This window comes from Falco naumanni, chromosome 5, assembly GCF_017639655.2.
Source record: "Falco naumanni isolate bFalNau1 chromosome 5, bFalNau1.pat, whole genome shotgun sequence".
Classification (NCBI taxonomy): Eukaryota; Metazoa; Chordata; class Aves; order Falconiformes; family Falconidae; genus Falco; species Falco naumanni.
Window position 1 is genome coordinate 75,747,993 of NC_054058.1, and position 20,238 is coordinate 75,768,230.

At 43.6% G+C, this 20,238-nt stretch overlaps 1 protein-coding gene across 2 annotated transcripts in view; it reads right to left on the reverse strand.

Moving 5' to 3' along the window:
* The window catches only part of RSBN1L (round spermatid basic protein 1 like), a 54,583-nt gene extending 37,655 nt beyond the window's left edge, over positions 1–16,928 (reverse strand). For both annotated transcript variants that reach the window (XM_040593956.1, XM_040593955.1), the window contains exons 1-2: positions 16,230–16,928; positions 2,840–2,953 (exon numbers count right to left, since the gene is read on the reverse strand). In XM_040593956.1, coding sequence (XP_040449890.1) covers positions 2,840–2,953; positions 16,230–16,860 — 745 coding nt within the window. In that variant the 5' untranslated portion in view covers positions 16,861–16,928. The remainder of the gene's footprint in view (positions 1–2,839; positions 2,954–16,229) is intronic.
* Positions 16,929–20,238: the final 3,310 nt, after the last annotated feature.

The following is a 20,238-nucleotide window of genomic DNA, read 5'->3' on the forward strand; positions in this document are numbered from 1 at the left end:
TGCAAGTCAAATCTTCCACGCTCATTTCAAGGCACCAAAATCAGCTCTATCCACCAACTCTTCCTCAAAAAAGATCAGTCCCTCAGTACTGACCTAATCTTCTATAAACAGCCACCTTTTATCTTGGACAGCTAGTTTAACTGCCTGAAGTCAAGTAGGCTATTACCTCCACCTCCTCAATGAAAGTCACTACCAGGAAAAAAAAAAAAAACCACCAAAAAAAAAAAGACAAAGCCCAAAACACTAACGATTTACAACATAGGAAGAAAAGCATTCAGCAGATGGTCAGAGTAACATTTCACAAGATACAGATCTAATGCCTACAAAGAAACAAGCTGTATGTAGAGACCAGCAGTATAGTCTCTTAACACGCACAAAAAAACCACCACAAAACCTAAAACCCAAAGAAGAGGAAAGTAGATTAGTTTGAAACCTTTGTTCCTAAGCCCACACAGGGAATTCTGAGCTCAGAATAAAAGGCCTTCGAGTTGAACTGTTATTCCCCAGGAAGAAGACAACATTAGATGAAGAAATAATAATGTTTGAGAAGGTCAGAGGCACTGACCACTAATACATGCAAGAAGTCTCATCTTAAAGCACTTCTGCCTTTGTTTCCTTGCCCTCAGCTTCCAGGATGTAAAACTAGATCAGCAGAAGGAATCAGGAAGTGTTACACAAACTTCACAGCACATACAAGCACATCAGTCAGATTTTGGAGGCCCACAGAAGACATCCAGAGCTGCTGTTCTGAATGGATACAAACCCAGTGGAGAGGATCCATCTGCTCTAAACAACTGTTCTCCTGACCACTCCCTTCTTTCCCTGAAATAGCAGTGAATTTTACAGGATACAGGCAAATCAAATATAGCCTCTACAAAACACTTCCCACCAACACCATAAAGAACACCTAAAACATGATACTTGGCTGATAACATCACATCTATGAAATAAGGCACCTAAAGCTGTAACACTGTTATGTGAGAAGAACCTATTCTGCTACTCAACTAGCTCAGAACACCAGAAGAGGTCTAACAGAGCCCCTCTACATAGGCTTTTTTTATATTAATTGAAATAAAGCACCATTTGAGGCCAAATATCCCCATTAGGTATCATATATTAGATCTGTGTAACAAGACTTGCTGCCTTTGCAGCTTCCACCTTATCAGCTGAATGACAATAGAAAGAGGACACAGTGTAAAAAACCCCAAAAGGCTGGCAGGCACAGGCAAACAAAACCTGCAGAGCTCACCGTTGAGGCAGTTGTGTGTTGCCCAGTATCACAACGACCAACTTCCTTTCATGCTCAGCAAAGAAAAGCCACATCTGTTCTTTTCACAGGAAGTCACCAGCTTACACATTCCTCATGGTCTAAGCCAATTGTTCACCACAGGTTTTAAGCTGTTGTAGTTGTTAATACAGTTACTCAGAGCTCTGCTTAAAGTATAATACATGACGCTGTAATTACAGGGTTCCATGCCTCTGACCTATAAGTATTTTGAATACAATGGTTTGTTTTGGGGGTTTCAGGTTTTTGTTTGTAAATTAAATCCTACGGCAGACAAGATAACAGAAAAACATATAAGGAATTTGTTCCTAACTTCAAAAGCATTGAGTCTGAAAATAACATTTAAAAAACAAATAGTTGGTCTACTTAAGTAAGTGACATCCTCACAGAAAAAGCCATGCAGCATGACCTGCTCAAGTGAAGAGTGAGGTGGTTCAAGACTTGGGTTAACTGCTCTGCTGAAACGGTCGTGATCAGCAGCATAAAGTCCAGCTGGAGGACAGATGCTACTGCAGTAACTCGGATACTGATACCTTGTGCCAATGCTGTTCATCATCTTCATTAACGACCAGCATCATGGGACAGAGCACACCCTCAGCAACTTTGCAGGTGTTGCAAAACCAGAAGGAGCTGTTGATGCACCACAGGGTTGTGCTGCCAGCGAGAGTGACCTTGAGAGGCTGTAGGAATGGGTCAACTCTGTGGACGCATGAAGTCATCACAGGGGCGCGCAAAGAGGAACAGCCCTGTGTGCCAGCACAGGCTGGGGCCCAGCTGGCTGGGCAGCAGCCTGACAGAGGTGGCCTTGGGGGTCCTGGTGGATTGACCGTAAGCCCACCAGTGTGCCTTCCTGGTAAAGCAGGCCAGCAGCCTCCTGGGCAGGATTAGGAAGAGCACTGCCAGCAGGTTGAGGGAGATGATTCTTCCCCCCCTACTCACCACTGCTGAGACATCCAGAATATCACATCAAGTTCTGGGCTTGCCAGTCAGGCTCCCTTCCAACCTAAACTACTGTGCAATTCCAAGATTCAGTGGATGTACGAGCAAGTGTGACAGCACAATCTTAATTACATCCCATTACAGCAAATGAAGTTGAAGAAGTCAGCCAGAATTAAGGCTGCCTGTTGCACAGTTTTTCACTATTTGACAAAGTTCCTGAATTATTCTCCTTAGTTACTCAGTTTTGTGCATTTAATGTCAGATATAAGATGTGACATGGATTCATTTTTCTTCTTCACAATACATAAAGTTATAACCTTCTTCAGTAACTGCAGGGAAGATACAGGTATCACCAGTATTATTACTCAAAGTATTAGTCTTTACTACTACTGTATAAGCAACATTGTGGTAACAGCTGTATTTTTTACCTCCACTACCAAACACAGTCGACAAAAATTAACATTTATAGCTAAATTTTAATTTACAACCCTCATACCAACTAACTGGCGGAAATGGCATTTAAATTAAAAACACAGTATTAAAACTCAGTATCCAAACTAACAACAAAAATTTTCAAACACAAAAATGAAATATTACTACACAGTTTGAACATACCTTTTTGCAATAATTTGACTTCTCCATTTTCTTTCTTGATTTCATTCATTATTTTGTGCTTCTTCTTCTCTTTTTGCTTCTTTTCCCTTTCTTTCATTTTGTCTTTGATTTGAGCTGAAAAGCAAATATTTTACAATTAAGTAGGAACGGAAAACTAATTGTTGCATGCACATTTCATATTACTCTTATGTAAGCTCTATTAAGAGGATAAAAGGAGGAGTTACAAGGAAATCCCAGTACTTACAATATGAAAAGCTAATATTTACCTGTTGCATAATCCAACATAAGCTTATTTGACAGAGACAAGTTTTGTTTCTATTATGTTAGAACTGTATGCAACAACTCAACATGTTAACTGTATACACTTAATTTTTCCTTAATCCTACTACCGTCTGCTCTTATTTTGCAGTCTGCTTTTATTTCTTGAAATTCAAGTTACATGTATTAGATAAGAAATGGGGGGGAGCACAGTTTGTATTTTCCTGGGTGCACAGATACACCCGAAACCTCATGTAACAACTGCCTTCACATAGGCTAAATTTAAAGGGTTTTGCAAGTAACTTGGAAGGATGACAGTCTGTCAGCTGCAAAATCTTTTACATGAAGCTCACAGGCTACACTAACACACTAAAAGCAATTAATCGCATACTTACTAGAAACACATGAAACGCTGTATTTGCACAGCGGATCTAATGCACTGGTGCTTCCCTTGCTTACCTACAATCAGCAACAGCTTACCTGAGCAGTCTCATTTTTCATTTACTTTCTTGTCAAGTCACTCCAGGTTTTTAGATCATTGTCATACAAAAGCAGCACCTTTAGGCATGCTTTCTACATGAAAAACACTAGACCCAAAGGAATTCATAATTTCATGGAGTAATCTTTTCATGCCAATTTTAGACTTACTTTTGAGACGAAGCATTTAGACAAGTCAGATTTTACTAGGTTTAGATGCACTGCAGCCACCACTTCATAGGACTAGTTTCTTGGTCTGAGGCCAAGTACCTGCCCCAAGAGTTTACTGGGCTTTTTAACCTCCACAAGGAAAGAGAAAATCTGATGTCAAGCTTCTACATAATGTTAAGCTTCAGAACGCTTTCTCAATAATACAGCTGAGAGACAATCCTGATGTTTTATTTATGGTACTTGCATTATAAACCTCCCATGGAAGCAAAGAGAAATCAAATTACTTTTCCTCAAGCATTCACATAAAATAGAAGCAGCGGGCACCTTCACTATTAACAAATCAGAAATATTCCTCAGAATCAAACCAAAGAAAGTCTTCAATTCTAGTTTGGTTATGGGATGCTCTATACTGTCCTCTATTTATGAAGCATGCTAATAGACAAAAAAGTGAAAAGGGTTGACAGTAATCCACATAAATGAATTCTATAACAATGAGTCCACAGCATTCATATCTTTACTTTTAGGAGTCTTCCGGTAAGGCTACAGAACTTGAACCCTAGCAGTTGTCAGGATGAAGAAAGTATTTTGGGAAGTCTAAGAAAGAAAATAAAAACTAAAAAAAGATAGCAATTGAGGTATGTCTGTTGTCTATCTGCAGATCAAGATAAGCAGTGGGGAGAGGACAGAAACTATGCTGGCACAAAAAATTATAAGGAATCAGGTAGCTGTGCTTAAAATTGTCTGGATGTCTTAGTTCTAAGTGACTGAATCTCATCCAAGAACAGCTTTCTAACGGTTTAGTAAGAAGGTATGACAATGCAGATTCATCTTTATAGCAGACCATGGAATCCAGACAAGTTTTCCCAAGCAACAGAAACCTGTACTTTCTAAGAATAGGTTAAGCAGACATTTATCTTCCTCTCCGATTTCTCCCCCAAAAGAAACCCCCAAATTCTAAGTCCCCTGCAATTTAAGAGTATGAAGTAGGAAATAAATTATACAACAGGAGTTTAAGTAACAGACGCTCGGTAGGCAAGTAGGCAGTAACAACAGGCTTGATTTGTAACCTGCATTGAATGTTCAACTCAGCCAGGATTATAATTATCACAGGAAGACCTAGATTTCATCTCAACATTTGCATACTGTAAAGAGGCATACTTGACTTCTGCTATCACTTACAAATCAAAGAAAAACTAAAGAGCATATACAAATGCTAAGCCCTGTTGAAAGAGGATGAGAGACAACACTGAAAGAATCCCTTATTGCAGGATCATGAATAGCATCACAGGCCAATCAATCTCCCAGTTTTGTCAGAAGCAACACATAAGTAAGGACAGAGAACAAGCCGAAACCTTTTAAAGAGCCTCTAGTTTATTTTCGCATCTAGAAAGCAATTAACAGAGTCAATGGTGTAACGTTCCAGACAAAAGTAACAATGGAAGGGTCCAGTGACCTTCTCCAGCAACAGCCACAAGCAAATCATATCCCCGAAGGGACTGCAAGTACAATGTAAGTGCAGTTGAGGAAGGTTTTAAATAAATTAAACTTAACTATCTTCCTTTTAGAAATCACAGTACTGTAACAAAACCAGCGTACTGCCTGAGGCAAGTAAAGAACAGTTGAGAATCACAGTTTAAATGCACAAATCCTCAGGCTTCCTCCCTCAAAGCCCACAGAATACATAAGTAATAGATGGTAAGAGTTCTCCTTAACAAAAGCATAATTAAATATTGACATGAAGACAGAACATAATAAAAAATAAAATTAAGTTGAAATGAGAGTCATTCCACAGATTAACATCTGATCTTAATTCTCAGTTCAGATGTCTTCAGTTTGAGTGAAAATAAGTATCTTCTAGTCTGGATTGGCAGAACCCAAACAATTGTCAAACAACATTTGGGAAACTACTCTCCTCAGTGATAGATATACCACAGCTTTCAATGGGATGCAAAGATAAAATCAACCAAATTATTTTAAGAGTTAGTCTACCACTAAATCTATTGCAACTTAGCTCTGCAAAGTCAGTAAATTTAGATGCACCCAGTAGTCAGTAGTCAATAAACATGATTGAAATATGCATATGGCACAGATACCTAACAAGGGTGGGCAAGTGCAATTCTCCAACTACAGTCTCCATGCTAACCGCTGCTACCGTATAATGCTGCACAATAAAGCTCATACAGATAAATACAGACTAGGGCTCTTCGGGACCTTCCATAATGTCACAGATCAGTATTCCTCTGAGTATCTTCTCTAACATAAGGTATCAATCCCCTCCAGCCATACATAATAACAGTCCAAATCCCACTTTCTCAACCAACAAACGTGAAAATTCTTCATGAAAATACTGCTTTAAAATGAATGCATCCAACATTAAGCAATTTACAATCTATGTGTCGTAGAATAAACAACCAGCAAGTGAGGTTGGCAAGAAAAAAACAAGATAAAACTTGTTCTGTTGAACAAGTTAAGAAAACTTGGAACACTTATACTGCTTTTTTGAGGTTTACTAGTAGCAGCTACCACTGATCCAAAACCTTAGGTGTACGCTTCATTTGTAGGACAATAGCATTTCAAAGCAGTAAAAAGTAGAGATGTTTATACTAATCTTGCCATGTCCACAGAATAGTCTGCAATTAGATTGCACCAGTACTACTCCTAACAAATTAAGAGAAAAAAAAAAAGTGTGAACTGCTGAGACAACAGGATGAAATGAGTCCCCAGGGAAATAACATAACCTAAATGGCCACTGTCAGGACAAGAGACCTTTAAGTACCAACAGCTATTACCTCCTTATGTCACAGCACTGCAACCGCCACTCAAATAGTTTCAATTTTCAAAATTATAAAAAACTGAAGCTTCAGAAATGCAATTAACAAACTTAAGTTTCATATGCTAATAAGATGATAATCTGAGTTCAAAGTAAGGTGAAGGGGCAATTTGACTCAAACAGGGAAGGCAACTTTTTTAATAAAAGGTCTTCTTCTAAAAAGCCAACATGTATCAATGTACTAGCGACTAAAGCCAAAGTCTGACATTCCTAGTCCACAATCATATTACTTTTTTGGTAAACAAAGGCACAAGTAAGTTAAAGGAACAACTTCTCAAACAGTTGTGGTCCAACTTTTTCCCCAGGGGTGAGGGTATTTTGTTTTGGACTGCGTGTGTTTGGAGTTTTGGTGGATTTTTAGGAGAAAAAAAAAAAAAAAAAAAAAGAGTCCTAGTCTAAATGAATGGTTAATTTTAAAAAAGATTAATAGGCCCAACAAACCTTCTGCAGGAAATCACAAAAACATTTATAATAACCCTTTTAAAATTTATCATAATTATACCATATTTTTCTGTGAAGCCATCCAAATATATTTAATTCCAATAACTACTTTTCCATTTCAGTAGATATTTAAAAATAGCAGTCAAACAACAAACTTCAGTTTTATTGAAGCTGATCTATTGTCTCTCTCCCTTTTAACAAAGTTGTTCTGGTAAGGGATAATGACAAGATTGTCTTTTAGTTACTACTATTACTAATGTCTAACATTTCATCTGGTTGGGGGGAGAGGGGATTAATTTTTATTTATTACTGGATCAAAACAGATATAAAATTCCCGTTATGCCTACTCTACTTTGAAAAGGGGAGAAACCACCAAATCTTAAAAGTTCATACCGCAGTTCTTCCATTCTTCCACTGGGAGAAAAAGTCAATCATGACACGAATCACTTCTCAAGTGACAGAAAAGAATACTCAGTAAGATGCCAAAAAAAAAAAACCACAAAACAAAAACGGCAACAGAACAAGCTTCTCTGGGAAAATACAAGTTCCTTTAGTATAAACTTCATTTAACACTTTCTGGTTTATCAGCACATCACTCATACCAAAATCCTTAGTCTTAAAATCATCTAAAACCTAAAGAAATGCACTAATTCTCGAACTGTTCAGAACACAGCTGGATGACTGATGCCTCTGTTTCTACTCCCTATATTGCGCTGAGACAGCCAATAACAATTTCTCCTTAACCCAATGTTTCCTACTGTTGTAATAGCTTCCTTGTGACATACAACACCAAAGAAGTCACTGTTCCTCAAAACATTATGTTACTGTTCATTTGATGAGTTTTAGGGACTAGCTCTAAAGAGCAAATTATGTATTTAGGTCTCTCCACATTAATCCGTATTTCCCACTGTTTTCTTAACAACTACATTGGGAACAACTATGACTAAAACACAGTAATTATTACATACATATTTCTCATACATACAAACATTACTATAGCATAGTAACCTTTAGAGTCTTCTCACATAATTGTTCATTGTACTAAGTGACCTTCCTGCTCACACACACTTCCTATTCCTTTATGTACCTCTAAATACACTAGAAACCAAAATTTTGAAGTAATTTGTATCCCAGAGAAAAGATGGAAGAATTCTGCATCTTTTAATGAAGATTTTCCCATATTAAAATGTACTTTTGCTCTATATGCTTCTGACAGAGAAACACACTGCTCAGGAAATAACCAGTCACAGACTAAACTGAGTTTGTAAATGCTACCTACTAGGATTAAAAAAAAAAATAAATTAAGAAATTCCAAGCACAGTAGGCATCAGCTATAGAAGGTCCAGGAGAGCCAGGCCCACTCCTTAGCTTTCAAGTTCTACTGCCTGAGCAAAAGAAGTCTCTATCATTTTTTACTCTTGTGGTGGGTTGGCCCTGGCTGGGCACTGGGGGCTCAAAGCCACTCTGTCACTCCCCTCCTCAGCGGGGCAAGGGAGAGAAAATATGATAAAAAGCTCATGGGTCACGATAAGTACAGGGAGAGATCACTCACCAGTTACCATCACAGGCAAAACAGACTTGACTGGGGAAAAAACATTACCTTAATTTATTACCAATCAAATCAGAGTAGGGTAATGAGAAATAAAAATAAAATCTTAAAACACCTTCCCCCACCCCTCCCCTCTTCCCAGGCGTAAGTTTATTCCCAATTTTCTCCACCTCCTCCCCCTGAGCAGTGCAGGAGGCCTGGGAATGGGGCTGAGGTCTCTCTGCCGCCCCGGCCCCCTCCGGGGGAGGCTCTTCACACGCCGCCCGGCTCCAGCCCGGGCCCTCCCGCGGGAGACGCCGCTCCAGGCCCTTCTCCAGCGGGAGCCCTTCCCGCGGGGGGGCTGCAGCTCTGCCCGGGCCGCTCCTGCGCGGGGCCCTCCCGCGGGGCGCAGCCCCTCGGGCACAGGCTGCTCCAGCCCGGGCCCCCCGCCCCCGGGGGCACCGGCCCTGCCCGCAGCCCGGCCCCGGCCGGGGCTCCGCTCCCCGCCCCCGGGAGCTGCTCCGGCGCGGCGCGGGCTGCCCGCCCCCGGGGGCACGGCCCCCTCCGGGCACCCCCTGCCCCGGCCCGGGGTCCCCCCCGCTGCGATCTGTCCCCCCGGGGGCGCCGCCGCCGTGGCTGAGGGCTCGGCCTTGCCCAGCGGCGGGGCCGCCTTGGAGCCGGCTGGCACGGGCTGGCGGGCGGGGGGGGCTGCGGGCACCTGCGCACAGCGGCCGCCCCAACGCCGGCGCCCCAACCTTGCCACGCAAACCCACTACAATTCTACTAAATACCACGTGTATGCTATTTAAAATACAGACTTCTGTAGGAGTAAGTATCCCTGTTTGGAAACAATACAACCCGCAAGACATGAAAAGGTTTCTAGATGTCTCATTCAAGTTCACAACATGAGCGTCACCACAAAGTCCACATTCTTTGGTTTTAATGTCACAGAACAGTTCACCCATGAATGAAATGCAGCAACAGCAGTATATTTAACAAGTGCTATATACAGACAGGAATAATCCAATTATGAAGAAGTGTTCAACCTCACCTTCTTAAATGGCATCTGAAGAATGTTTTCACTTTACAGTAAATCCACATGACTAACTGAATTAATTCAGAGTCACATGCGTACTTCCTCCTCAAATCCAAAAGCTTCTGCTTTTTCTGGATATTGAGTTAATTACATAAATAAAAGAAATTTAATACATACTGTATGTATAAGGCAAATAGCCATTTACAGCTAAAAGCCATAGAAAAAGGTTTTTTTATTTCCTAACTAGGTAGGTACCTTCTCATAATGACTACTGTGATTTCCTAAGGAACACATAAAGAAACACAAGTTTACAGACCACACCATTCAGATTTCAGAAATCTAAGATGATCTTCACCTCTATTGCAAGCTTTTTACAGACACAAAAGTAAACTGAGTGCACAGAGTACAAGTGAATTGTGAAATGCCCTGTAACGGATTATGTGCAACGTGGTCACTGTCCCACTGTGAAATTCACACCTTGAAACCAATGCAGGAGGTCAAGCAAGTCTGTTTCAGAAGTGAAAGAGGAGAGGTTTACAACCTTGTCAGATGCCAAAAGCTGCAGCTGCTTTGCATCAGTTTTCCAGATGGTAACGCACATTAGTAGTCAGCCACAGATTATGCTCAAAGTATTCTGCCTCTCTCTCCTCCCTTTGATTTAAAGGCTGTCACTGCACATCAGGCAAAATATTTACAAACTACTGCTATGGGACAACACCAACAGTATTGTAACTGAAGGGAAGGGGGAGGAGGAGGGGAGGACAAGAATATCAGTCACCCTCCCTTCCACTCTTCTCCCTTTGTACAAATACCCACAAAAATAAAACCTCAAGAAGCCCTGTTTATCTGGTTACACAGATACACAAAGCATGTCTAACACCAGTATGTTACCAGTTTTCACACTGGCACTTCTATTAAGTTATACAAGGTATGCCGGAGAGCAGGCTTTGTGACTTAATGAACATGCAAAAAACCCATATAGTATTTCCGATACAAACACACACACCCCCACATACACCCCAAAAAAAGTTTCATGATAGCTTTTTCGTTCCAATAATGAGGAATATTTGGCTGACATCCCTTTCAGTAATTAAAGTTTAAAATCCAAGACATGATTAAAAGAAATCCCCTTGGCAGGCAAGAACATTTCCCAACCCCCACCAGTGAACAGGAGGGAAGACAGACCCCTTTCAGAATCAAAACACTTAGAAGAAATTAAAATCTAACCTTTACAATTCCTCTAAGTGTTGCACTTCTAAAGGAGACCTTCTATGTGCAGAACTGAATGAGCCAAGTTTAAGCTCGAGCACTGGGGAGTTGCATCAGAAATCGGTAGAGGAGAATGTGACAGCTGCAAACAAGACCTCTGCAAGAGGTTTCAGATCTGGTGTTTCAGCCTACTGATCTTGTTTCAATTAAGAAAAATTATTTATTATTCTGTAATCAGAGTAAGTTTCTGCTGTGTAAATTTCACACAGCTGGATTCTAGGGTACAGGAGGGGCTTGCTTTGTTCTCCAGCTTAGAAAGTGAAAGATTTTGTTCTGCTTAGCAAAGCTTCATGGTTATTTCATGGAAACAAAAAGGGGAGAGGGTCCCTCAGGAGAAAGATCCACTGCTCCAAATTCATCTCAACATCTGATGCTTACACTAACAGCTCTCCAAACTAAACTGCATATAAATCTTGAATATCCGAAGACATTTGGTAACTCCTTCTTCCTCTTGTGTACCAGACTTGAAAAACAAAGCACTTTCTAGACATTGTTGATTACAGTTGGGTATCTAAATAGGAATTCAGAAGACCGTGATCAAGAGCCTCACAAGCATGAAAATGACTGCTGAATGTAAGGAGTTTGGCTGGGGGAGAGGCGGAAGTGAGTCAAGCCACACAGAAAAAAAAAAAGCAAAGGAAATAGAAAAACAGAAGAAAAAAAAAAAAGACAACCTAACTAGCAAGAAACATGGTCCCAGCCGTGAAGAAGTGGGAAAGAAGATTATCCAAAACTTTCTCTAATTTACTTTGGTAAGTCTGACTACTAAATGAGCATCCCAGCTAACAAATCAGACTTAAGCAGCCTGAAAAGTGCAGTTTCTTGGAAGCTTAAAACCCAGAAGTGTCATGCAACCCAAAGCAACAAAGTTATCAGAAGAACCACTGGCAAATGCCCACCTGAAATTTGATCTAATCTGTCCAAGACAGCAGGAGAAAGGACAGAAAAAACACAACAAACAAAACCAAAACTAGAAGTAAAAACAAGAGCTACAGTACCGTGTTCAGCTTTCTTGCTCATGAGGGAAACCCCCATCTCCAAGTTAAAAATACCAGTTTTGTAATTGCTTGCACACTCTGGTAATCTTACCAGCAAATGGATCGTTGAAGGAAAAAAAAAATGGAGGGAACGGGAAATGCACACAGAAATGCTAGGAAAAACAGAAAATATTGTTCATCTATCTGGATCACATCTTACAGTAACTCTGTGGACCAAACCAAAAAATGCTGATGAATCTCATGAAGTGGGGAGAGGCTGAGCTGAGCTTTGCACTGTTAAAACAATTTCAACTACGAACTGCTAAAGCAGAGTACCAGTTAAATGACTAACTGAATCAGTATAGTCATAAACTGGAACAGCAATCTCAGACTCACACCGTGGTTTAAAACAAAAATAGTTTCAGAGCTTCTAATCCCACTACCAGAATGATGTTGACAAGTGAAATTTAAGATTTTCAACAGCATAAGCCTCGTATCTGCAGGATAAATCACGCATGTGGCAAAATGTTCTTCTAGGTTCTCTGCATGCTAGATCATTATCTCAGAAGTGTTCACTTTACTTCATTGATTTAATTGAAACACAAACTGTAAGGCCTGGTTATGACTCTGCAAGTTAATGGTCTTTCCAATGAATCAGAAAACCAGAGAAATCTATAAATGAAGACTTATCCAAGGAAGAAAATAGGAAGATTTTGTTGAGCTACAAACACATCATCCATCTTGGCTATAAGCAAACTTAACATCTTCCTATGACTTCGGAAAGAAAGGTGCTTCAAAACTAGGCTCTCTTATCTAGTAACCACTATTGCAAACAAAGGACAAACAGAAGCTCCTATAATCAGCTTTTCTGACTGGTTGAAAAAAAATCTTCTCACGGTTTCCTCCTCAGTGTCAATATCCCTTAGCATCATCACAGCAATTAAACTAGAACTAGGTAAATGCTACTGGTACCATACCAACTCTTATGATGACAGTTTTCCAAGTCCAGTTCTCCCATTACTCTATCACTGCATGCCTTGTTTCCTTGTATCATCTTGTGTACATCACAGTCCCAGCAATCCCATGAGACAAATTTTGCCTTTCTTCCCCCTAATCCCCCTAGCTTCAATCCTCATTTTCTCTAGTACTACGGTCTGTGCTGGCCCTCCCTCTCCCACACCAGCATACTACTTTTTATCCTAGTGTCATAACCACTATTTGTAGCAGAGCATGCACACAGCTCACTGATTAGAAAGATGACTCCTCCCAATTCATGGACACTGGCACCCTTACCAGTACAAAGTTCACCTGGGAATTCCACTCCATCCCATGCACTCACATGCAATGCATCTCCACTGGATGGAGTTTATCCACCCTGAAAGTGGTCAAGGAAATCACACCCAACTGCTTGTCTTTAGAGACTTTTGCCTCTTTTAGAGGCTTCTGCACCTCTATTCATCTGTACAATTTCCTTTCTGGCAGGTGCAACACTGATTGCATATCAGTTCTGAATGCTATGAGAGAAAAACAGTCAATATTGTCAATTCCATGCAGCTGCTCATTTTCCACAGCACAAAAGCAAAAAGGTTATCTAACTGCAGACTCCAGGAAAAGGAGACTGCACTTGCCTGCATTGGGTTGATTTTTAGAAAGTACTACCAGCTGCACATATGACTGCTTCTGTGAACTCAACTCAGTACACCTGAAGAAACTTATTTTATTCCTACTTTCCCCCTATATATTCTGTGTGTACAAACATCTCAAGTTTTTTTATTATACAAAATTCTCAAAATTCAGCCTGATGTCTTATCTGTAGGCTGCCTGCATTTTTCACTTGCCTTTTATCCTACCCTTCCTCTAACCTTCCTTGCCTTTTCTACAGTACCTACATGTGTCTTCTGCCACAAAACAAGATCAGAATCTCCTCACTCTTGTGCAGCTTTTGCATGCTATTTCCTCCCTCTTTCATATCAATATGTGAAATTCACTCATTCCTCACTGCTGCAATGAGAGTTCCTACGGTATCTTCTTCTAGTCTATGCCATAGTCCCAGCAATCCCAATGCACAAGTTCTGCCTATTCCACCCCTCCCCTTAATGTATCATTCTTAGTTTTCCTCCATACTTAGGACTCTGCATGCTTTCCCCCGCCCCCCCGCCCCACCCAAGTCATTCTCCCTGCATCATTACTTATTTCTCCTTTCCTCTCTGAAAAGTAAATTATTCCCAAGATTAACAGCACAAACCTGCCCTTTGATCTACAGGCAAATACAGAACCACTTTAAAAAGGCTGGCTGCTCTCAGCAGGACTCTATGCATCCTTTACTTTCTTACAGCCTTCTCTGTAAAAATACAGTTTAATGAATATAAAGTTTCTCATCAATAAAGGAAACTACGCCACAAAATTTTAGCTACAGAAACCACTTCCTCTAAACAGAAACGTGGAGACCCAGCTGCCAAACAGGTATCATTTGCCCTGGAAAATCTTGCCTGTACTCAGGATTTCAAGAACTAAATGAAAGCTAAGAAAAATCTGTTCTGAGCAAACAGCAACTAAAAAGTCAAGTACTTGTGCCCGTCAGTATACAAGTTCAAAGAAAATATCTTTTCAAGATACAAGGTGCAGAATTTTTAAAGATGAATCACCGCTTCCAGGAGAGTTTAATTAATTATATCCAGCTGGCACCATTTCTATTACCAATGTGCAAAAAACATTTCACCCTGTTATTGTAATATTGCTCTCAAAGATTCATTAACATGATTACGTAACAGTGGTAGGACAGTATGACAATCTGAATGAATACGGTTACGATTTGCATGGCTTTGCTAGAAAGAAAAGGGTGAGTTTCTTAGCAGATACACGTGAAGACATGGCAGCTTCACCAACATTAAACATGCACCAAGTATCATTTCTGCAGACTTTTCTTAAGTCATTTTTTGGACAGGAACAAAAAAAAATTTAAATACTTAAAAGGACTGAAATGACAAACTTAAAGCCCACTTGTACACCAGCAATTGAGATCCCAAGAACAAAATGGTACATGCAACATGCTGACCAAAAAGAACAAGTAATTAAAAAAAAATACTCACACGTAAATGAATCCAAGACTAAGATACTAGTGGAAATTAGTGGAAAATGCAGTAAGGCAGAAAGACAACGTGATCAATAGACAAAAAGGCTAATTAATATTAATGTGTGTTCTTTACAAGCTTGGCTCATCCTCCAAGTACAGGTGCAGACCGCAATCAAAGTAACCTAAGCCTATTAACAGCTGTAATTTATCTTTCCTTTGAAAGAAAGGAAACTTGCTTGAACTAGGTGATGGGGTGAATGTTTCCAGTTCTTCATATTTCAGTGTAAACACAAAAGCATCAACATCTGGTTTAAGGTCACTGGAGACTGGGAAAGCATACGCTGGAAACAAAAGCATATATTCTTGTATTGTATTGATATATTATCTTTTACTTACTAAGCATCTACTGTTGATCACAGTCAGCAAGAATCTACCTTAATATCCTGTCTTGCCCGGTATGGCCATTTTTGTCCAGCCCCATTAAATAACTAACCCAGCCCTCCTCCCCTTCTCCTGAAGGCCTCCAGCATTTCTTGGAACATTTTAGCCCAGTAATCTTCAGAAAAGACAGCAAACCTGAAGCAGCTACTAAATGAGATTTTGTAAGTCTAAGTATCTAAATTTTAACAGCACGCTCCCTAATACTCGATGACTTAGCCTGTAAAAATTAACAGCCTAATAAACAAGATTACTCAGGATTTAATTTTAAAACTGGAAGGGTTTTTTGTAACGTGGTCTTCTCTGTTCCCCCACCCCTAACAACAGAAATTCGATTTTCTCGGCAGATCTCTAGTAAATTACCAGGCACCCTGATTTCCCTAATAGGTAAGAAAATCTAAGGCCTCTGGCAGCTTCTAGCTGACGCCATCGCTAATTCCACACCCCCTTTTTTGACAGGACTGACGGCAGACTAAGCCGCCACTGCCTTCTTCACAAACTTACACAACGCCAGCGGTCCCCTACCAGGGGCTACCCCCGGCTATCCCGGGCTGTCCCCGACCCTGCAGCGGGCGGGGCGGCGGGGCAGCCAGGTAAGGCCCCGTGAGGCGGCGCTGCCCCGGGGCCAGCGCGCTGAAGCGGGGCGGGGGCAGGCAGCCATTCTAACGGCCCGAGCCCCGCATCACAACCATTTCCTGCTCCCCCACGGCAGCTGCCGCAGCTGCCCGCACCTTCAGGCACAGCACCCGAGCCCAGCCGGCCCGGCCGCGGCTCGCTGCCCCTGCCAAACCCCCTCCGGCCTTCGCCCCTTCTCCCAGCCCTTCCTTCCCGCCCCTCAGGCTGCGGGCGCCGAGCGATCGCCCGCGGGCCGCGCACAGCGCCCGCCCCTCACCTTTCGGCAGCAGCAGCTTCACCTCGCCGTTCTCCTCCCGGCCTGCCGCACTCAAGGCCCCGCCGCCATCTCCCACCGCCGCGACCACGGGCAGGGCTCCGTGCTTCCTCCTCTCCTTGTCCCGCTTTTCCTTGGGCCTCTTCGTCTTGGCGCTCCCGCCGCTAGCGCCGGCCGCCCCGCCGCTGCAGCCTCCCGCCTCGCCGGCCAGGGCCAGGCGGTGCCGGTGGTGGCGGTGCTGGTGCTGCTGGTAGGAAGAGGAGGGGGAGGCGGACGACGGCAGCAAAACGGCGGGCGACAGCAGCTTCCGGGGCAGCGGAGAAGGGAAAGCGAAGCCCCCCGCGCTGCCGGAGGGGCCAGAAGGGAGCGCGGGGAAACCCCACGCCGCGGGGCTGCTGTAGCTCGGCACGACCGCTGGCAGCGGCAGCGACTGCTTGCCGCTCCCGCCGTTGCCGCCGCCCCCTTCACCGTTGACGCGCTTAGTACCCTTCAGGCTCCTCTCATCGGCTCCCTTCATCTTCTTGGCGGCTGGCTGGGACCCACGGGACACCTTCGCGTCTGGGGCTGGTCTGGTGCCGAACGGCTCCTGCTCGGACGACGCCGCACCGCGAATCGGGCTCGACGGCTCCGCCATTTTGAGCTCCTGCTTCTATTTACTCACGGCTCGTCTCAACCGACAGAACCGGGAGGGGCGGAGGGCGCCCCCGCCTCGCCCAATGGGCAGGCGAGGCGCCGGAGAGACAGCGTGAGCGACCAATCGCGTGGCGAAGAGGGGGCGGGTTCTCAGGGGATTGGGGGCGGTGGGCTCGGCTGAGTGCGCAGTCGGAGAGCGGAGGCGAGGCGGGGGTGCGGGCTGCTGTCAGGGCGGGCGCAGCTGCCCGGGGACGGGGTCGGGGACGGGGACGGGGTCGGGATCGGGATCGGGGTCGGGGTCGGGGTCGGGGTCGGGGTCGGGGTCGGGGTGCTCAGCTGGTGCGGCTCCCGTGCCCTGCCCCTGGCGCTGGGCCTGCTCCGCCAGGCGGGGGCAGGGTAGGCAGCCTCCCCGAGCGATGGCGGGCGGGGCCGGGCCGCAGCCGGCGGGGGAGGCCCCGGGCCTGAGGGGCCGCGTCCCCGGGAGCGGCTTCTGGCGGGTGCGGGTGGTCGGGATGCGGCGCCTTACGGCGGGTCCTGGAGGCGCTGGCGAGCCGGGAGCTGGTTTTCATTAATTCTTCAGGTTTGGGGCTTCCCCGCTGGCGCCTGGCGCTGCTCGCTGCGGGGATGGCTGCGGGGATCCCTGTGGCCCCGCGGGCTGTTGGCTGAGAAGGGCTTTTGTTTGGAAATACGGAAGGTTTGGAAGAGGGCCTTTCCCAGGAGCTTGCATTGGCAGTAGCCCGTGAGGTGATGCAGCCGGTCTCCTAAGCAGAGGCTGCCGCAGCAGTGGGGATAAGCCGCCTGTCCTGGAGCCGAGAACGCTGCTTCAGTTCCACGCCTTGTGTACAAGGCTGAGGTCGCGGCAGCGTTTCTGGTTGAACCCGAGTTTTCCGCCCTCTCCCAAATCACCTGAGTCAGCCAGCTTAAGTCCTGGAAGCTCTTGAGGGCCTGATGGATGGCAAATGCTGCAAAGTTTTGCTGCCGTGGGACATGGAGCCCCACCAGCATAGTGGGATGTCAGTTGCATCAGCAACATCGCTGGCACCCGGCCACTGTGCTTCAGATAAAGGGATTGCATGCTACTTCCTGCAAAGCAAAAGGCAGCATGGCCTATAACGTGGAGTTTATTGCCACAAATGCCTGCCTTCCCCCCCAGCACCCCAGCCATGCCTTTGGCATTTACAGCTGCCATAGCCGCTGTTCAGGTGCAGACAGAAATTCTCCAGAGACCTACTGAGAGTGGGAAGGAGTCACAGAAATACAGAAGGCAAGCACCCATGTTTCCTAGAGTGCTTGTGTTGCAGCTCCCCTGCTCCACTCAGTCATACCTGCAAGTCTCCATTGTTGCAGTGGGAAGAGCGGAGTAGCTATCACATTAAACTTTTATCTGGCAGACTTCTGCCAAATCAAATTGCTCTGTGAATTTTTTTGTATGATGCATCATCAAACAACGTTTTGATAGATTTTTTTGCTTCACAAGCTATTTTCATTTGAGCTGCAAACAGATTGACCTCTATTTAATAAGCTTGCTCCTAGCACTCTGGCTATCTCCTCCTTTGTTTCATCTTTTGCAAGTTGTAAAGCGGGCTGTATTTGATTCAGTGTTCATCTCAACAGCAGTGAAGAATAAATTTTCTTTACCCAGCTGTGGTGGTGTGCTCTCCCCCACCACCACTCTAAGCCATAACCCCCAGCAGGGGATTGTGATGGCTGCGTCCAGCTTGCTCTGGACTTTGGGGGACAGATGGCAACATGGTAGCCAAGGGCTGTCTGGAACAGTGACACAGAGGTCTTGCTGGTGTGCAGATACAACAAGAAGTATAAATAGGGGACAGCCCAGGGCGTACTGAGCTCTCCTGCATGGCAGCGGGCTGTGTGCCTGGATCTCCCCTTGACTAGGGGTGCCTCTCAAGGTTACTCCTCAAGGTTAAGAGATTCCATGCCACAACAGATCCTCGATAAGTGATTAATAGCATTCTAAGCTTTGAAATCACCTAAGTGATTGATTGTGCACATAGAATCTTTTAGACATAAACCATTGACCAAGTTCTGGGACTAGGATTGGATCCAGCTGCACTTAGGCTCCTCTCTGGGAAGTAGTCTAGAAAGTAAGGGGGTCCTTTCAGAACCTGAACAGAAGGGTCTCCCTGACAGTTTGTCTGACCTTATCTATGCAGTATATAAGCAAGTGTACCTTGCCATCAAATCTTGTTAAACCACTGTCACATTTGCCATTGAACTTTGTTAAATCACTGTTTTATACCAATGAAGTATGTTGTTTCTTCTCTCTTGTGAGTGAAGTGTGTGACTCCATCTGTGACACCAGCCAACTCTGCTTGAAGAGTTCTTCCTCAGATGATTCAGGTTTCACTACTGTGAGAGTGTGTCCTCAAACTGTATTCTGGGCATGATGAGAAAAATGGCATCTGCGTCAAACCACAGGAAGAACATTTCACAGCACATTGTTTGAGCACTAGTCAGCTAACATCCGATCCCAGACTGAAATCCAGGTGCAAATCTACCCGTATGTGTATGTCAGCTGGTGTAACCAGAATAGGCCTATGAGTACAGAAGTATCTTCAGCTCCCTCAGAAATTTGTTACTTGTATCAGTAGGTGAGAAAAACCTATGCATTTTAACACCTCTAGAATGAGAAATTTTAGGCACCTCATGGCACTGTCTCAACATCGCAGGCATTACAGCCCAGTTCATTTTACTTCAATGCTGGTATTGATACCAAATCAATAGTATATTAAGTTCATTCAGTGAACTTATACTTCAGATAGACCACAACTATATTTTCATACTCTCACTGTTGGGGGCTTTGAAAAACAGAACAGCAGTGATTCCCAAGGGCTTTGATCTTTAACTAGAGTAAATGCTAGAGCGTGCTTTCAGTCCAAGAAACTTGACCACAACCTCTGAAATGCCAGAGTTGCCTAGGAGTACAACATCCCTTTTCTTCGTGTGGCAGGTTTAGCAAGGTTTATTAGGCTAATTAGGCTAGATAGCTATATAAATAGCTGAATATCTTCAAATGTGCACTTACACTAATATAGTTAATAATTACGACAGAACTTTGTATTTCTGTACTTCTTATTGGACATGCTGTATGTCTAAAATATATGCAGTGAATCATAATGCAACATATTAATGTGAAAATAGATACGAAGATAAAATCGGTGGGAGAGGGAGTCATTGCCCAAAACTAGATATAAGAACTGACATGTAAACTAATAAATGTGCAGCAAACTTTTAACAGACAGCTGATAATAAGCTACTAAACTTTAGTCAAGCTGTTGTTTCCTTTGCTTTTTGTAGCGTATTGTGCTTGTAAGCAGTAAACCAAGTTTTTATTAGTGAATTCTTTAGAAAATTCAAC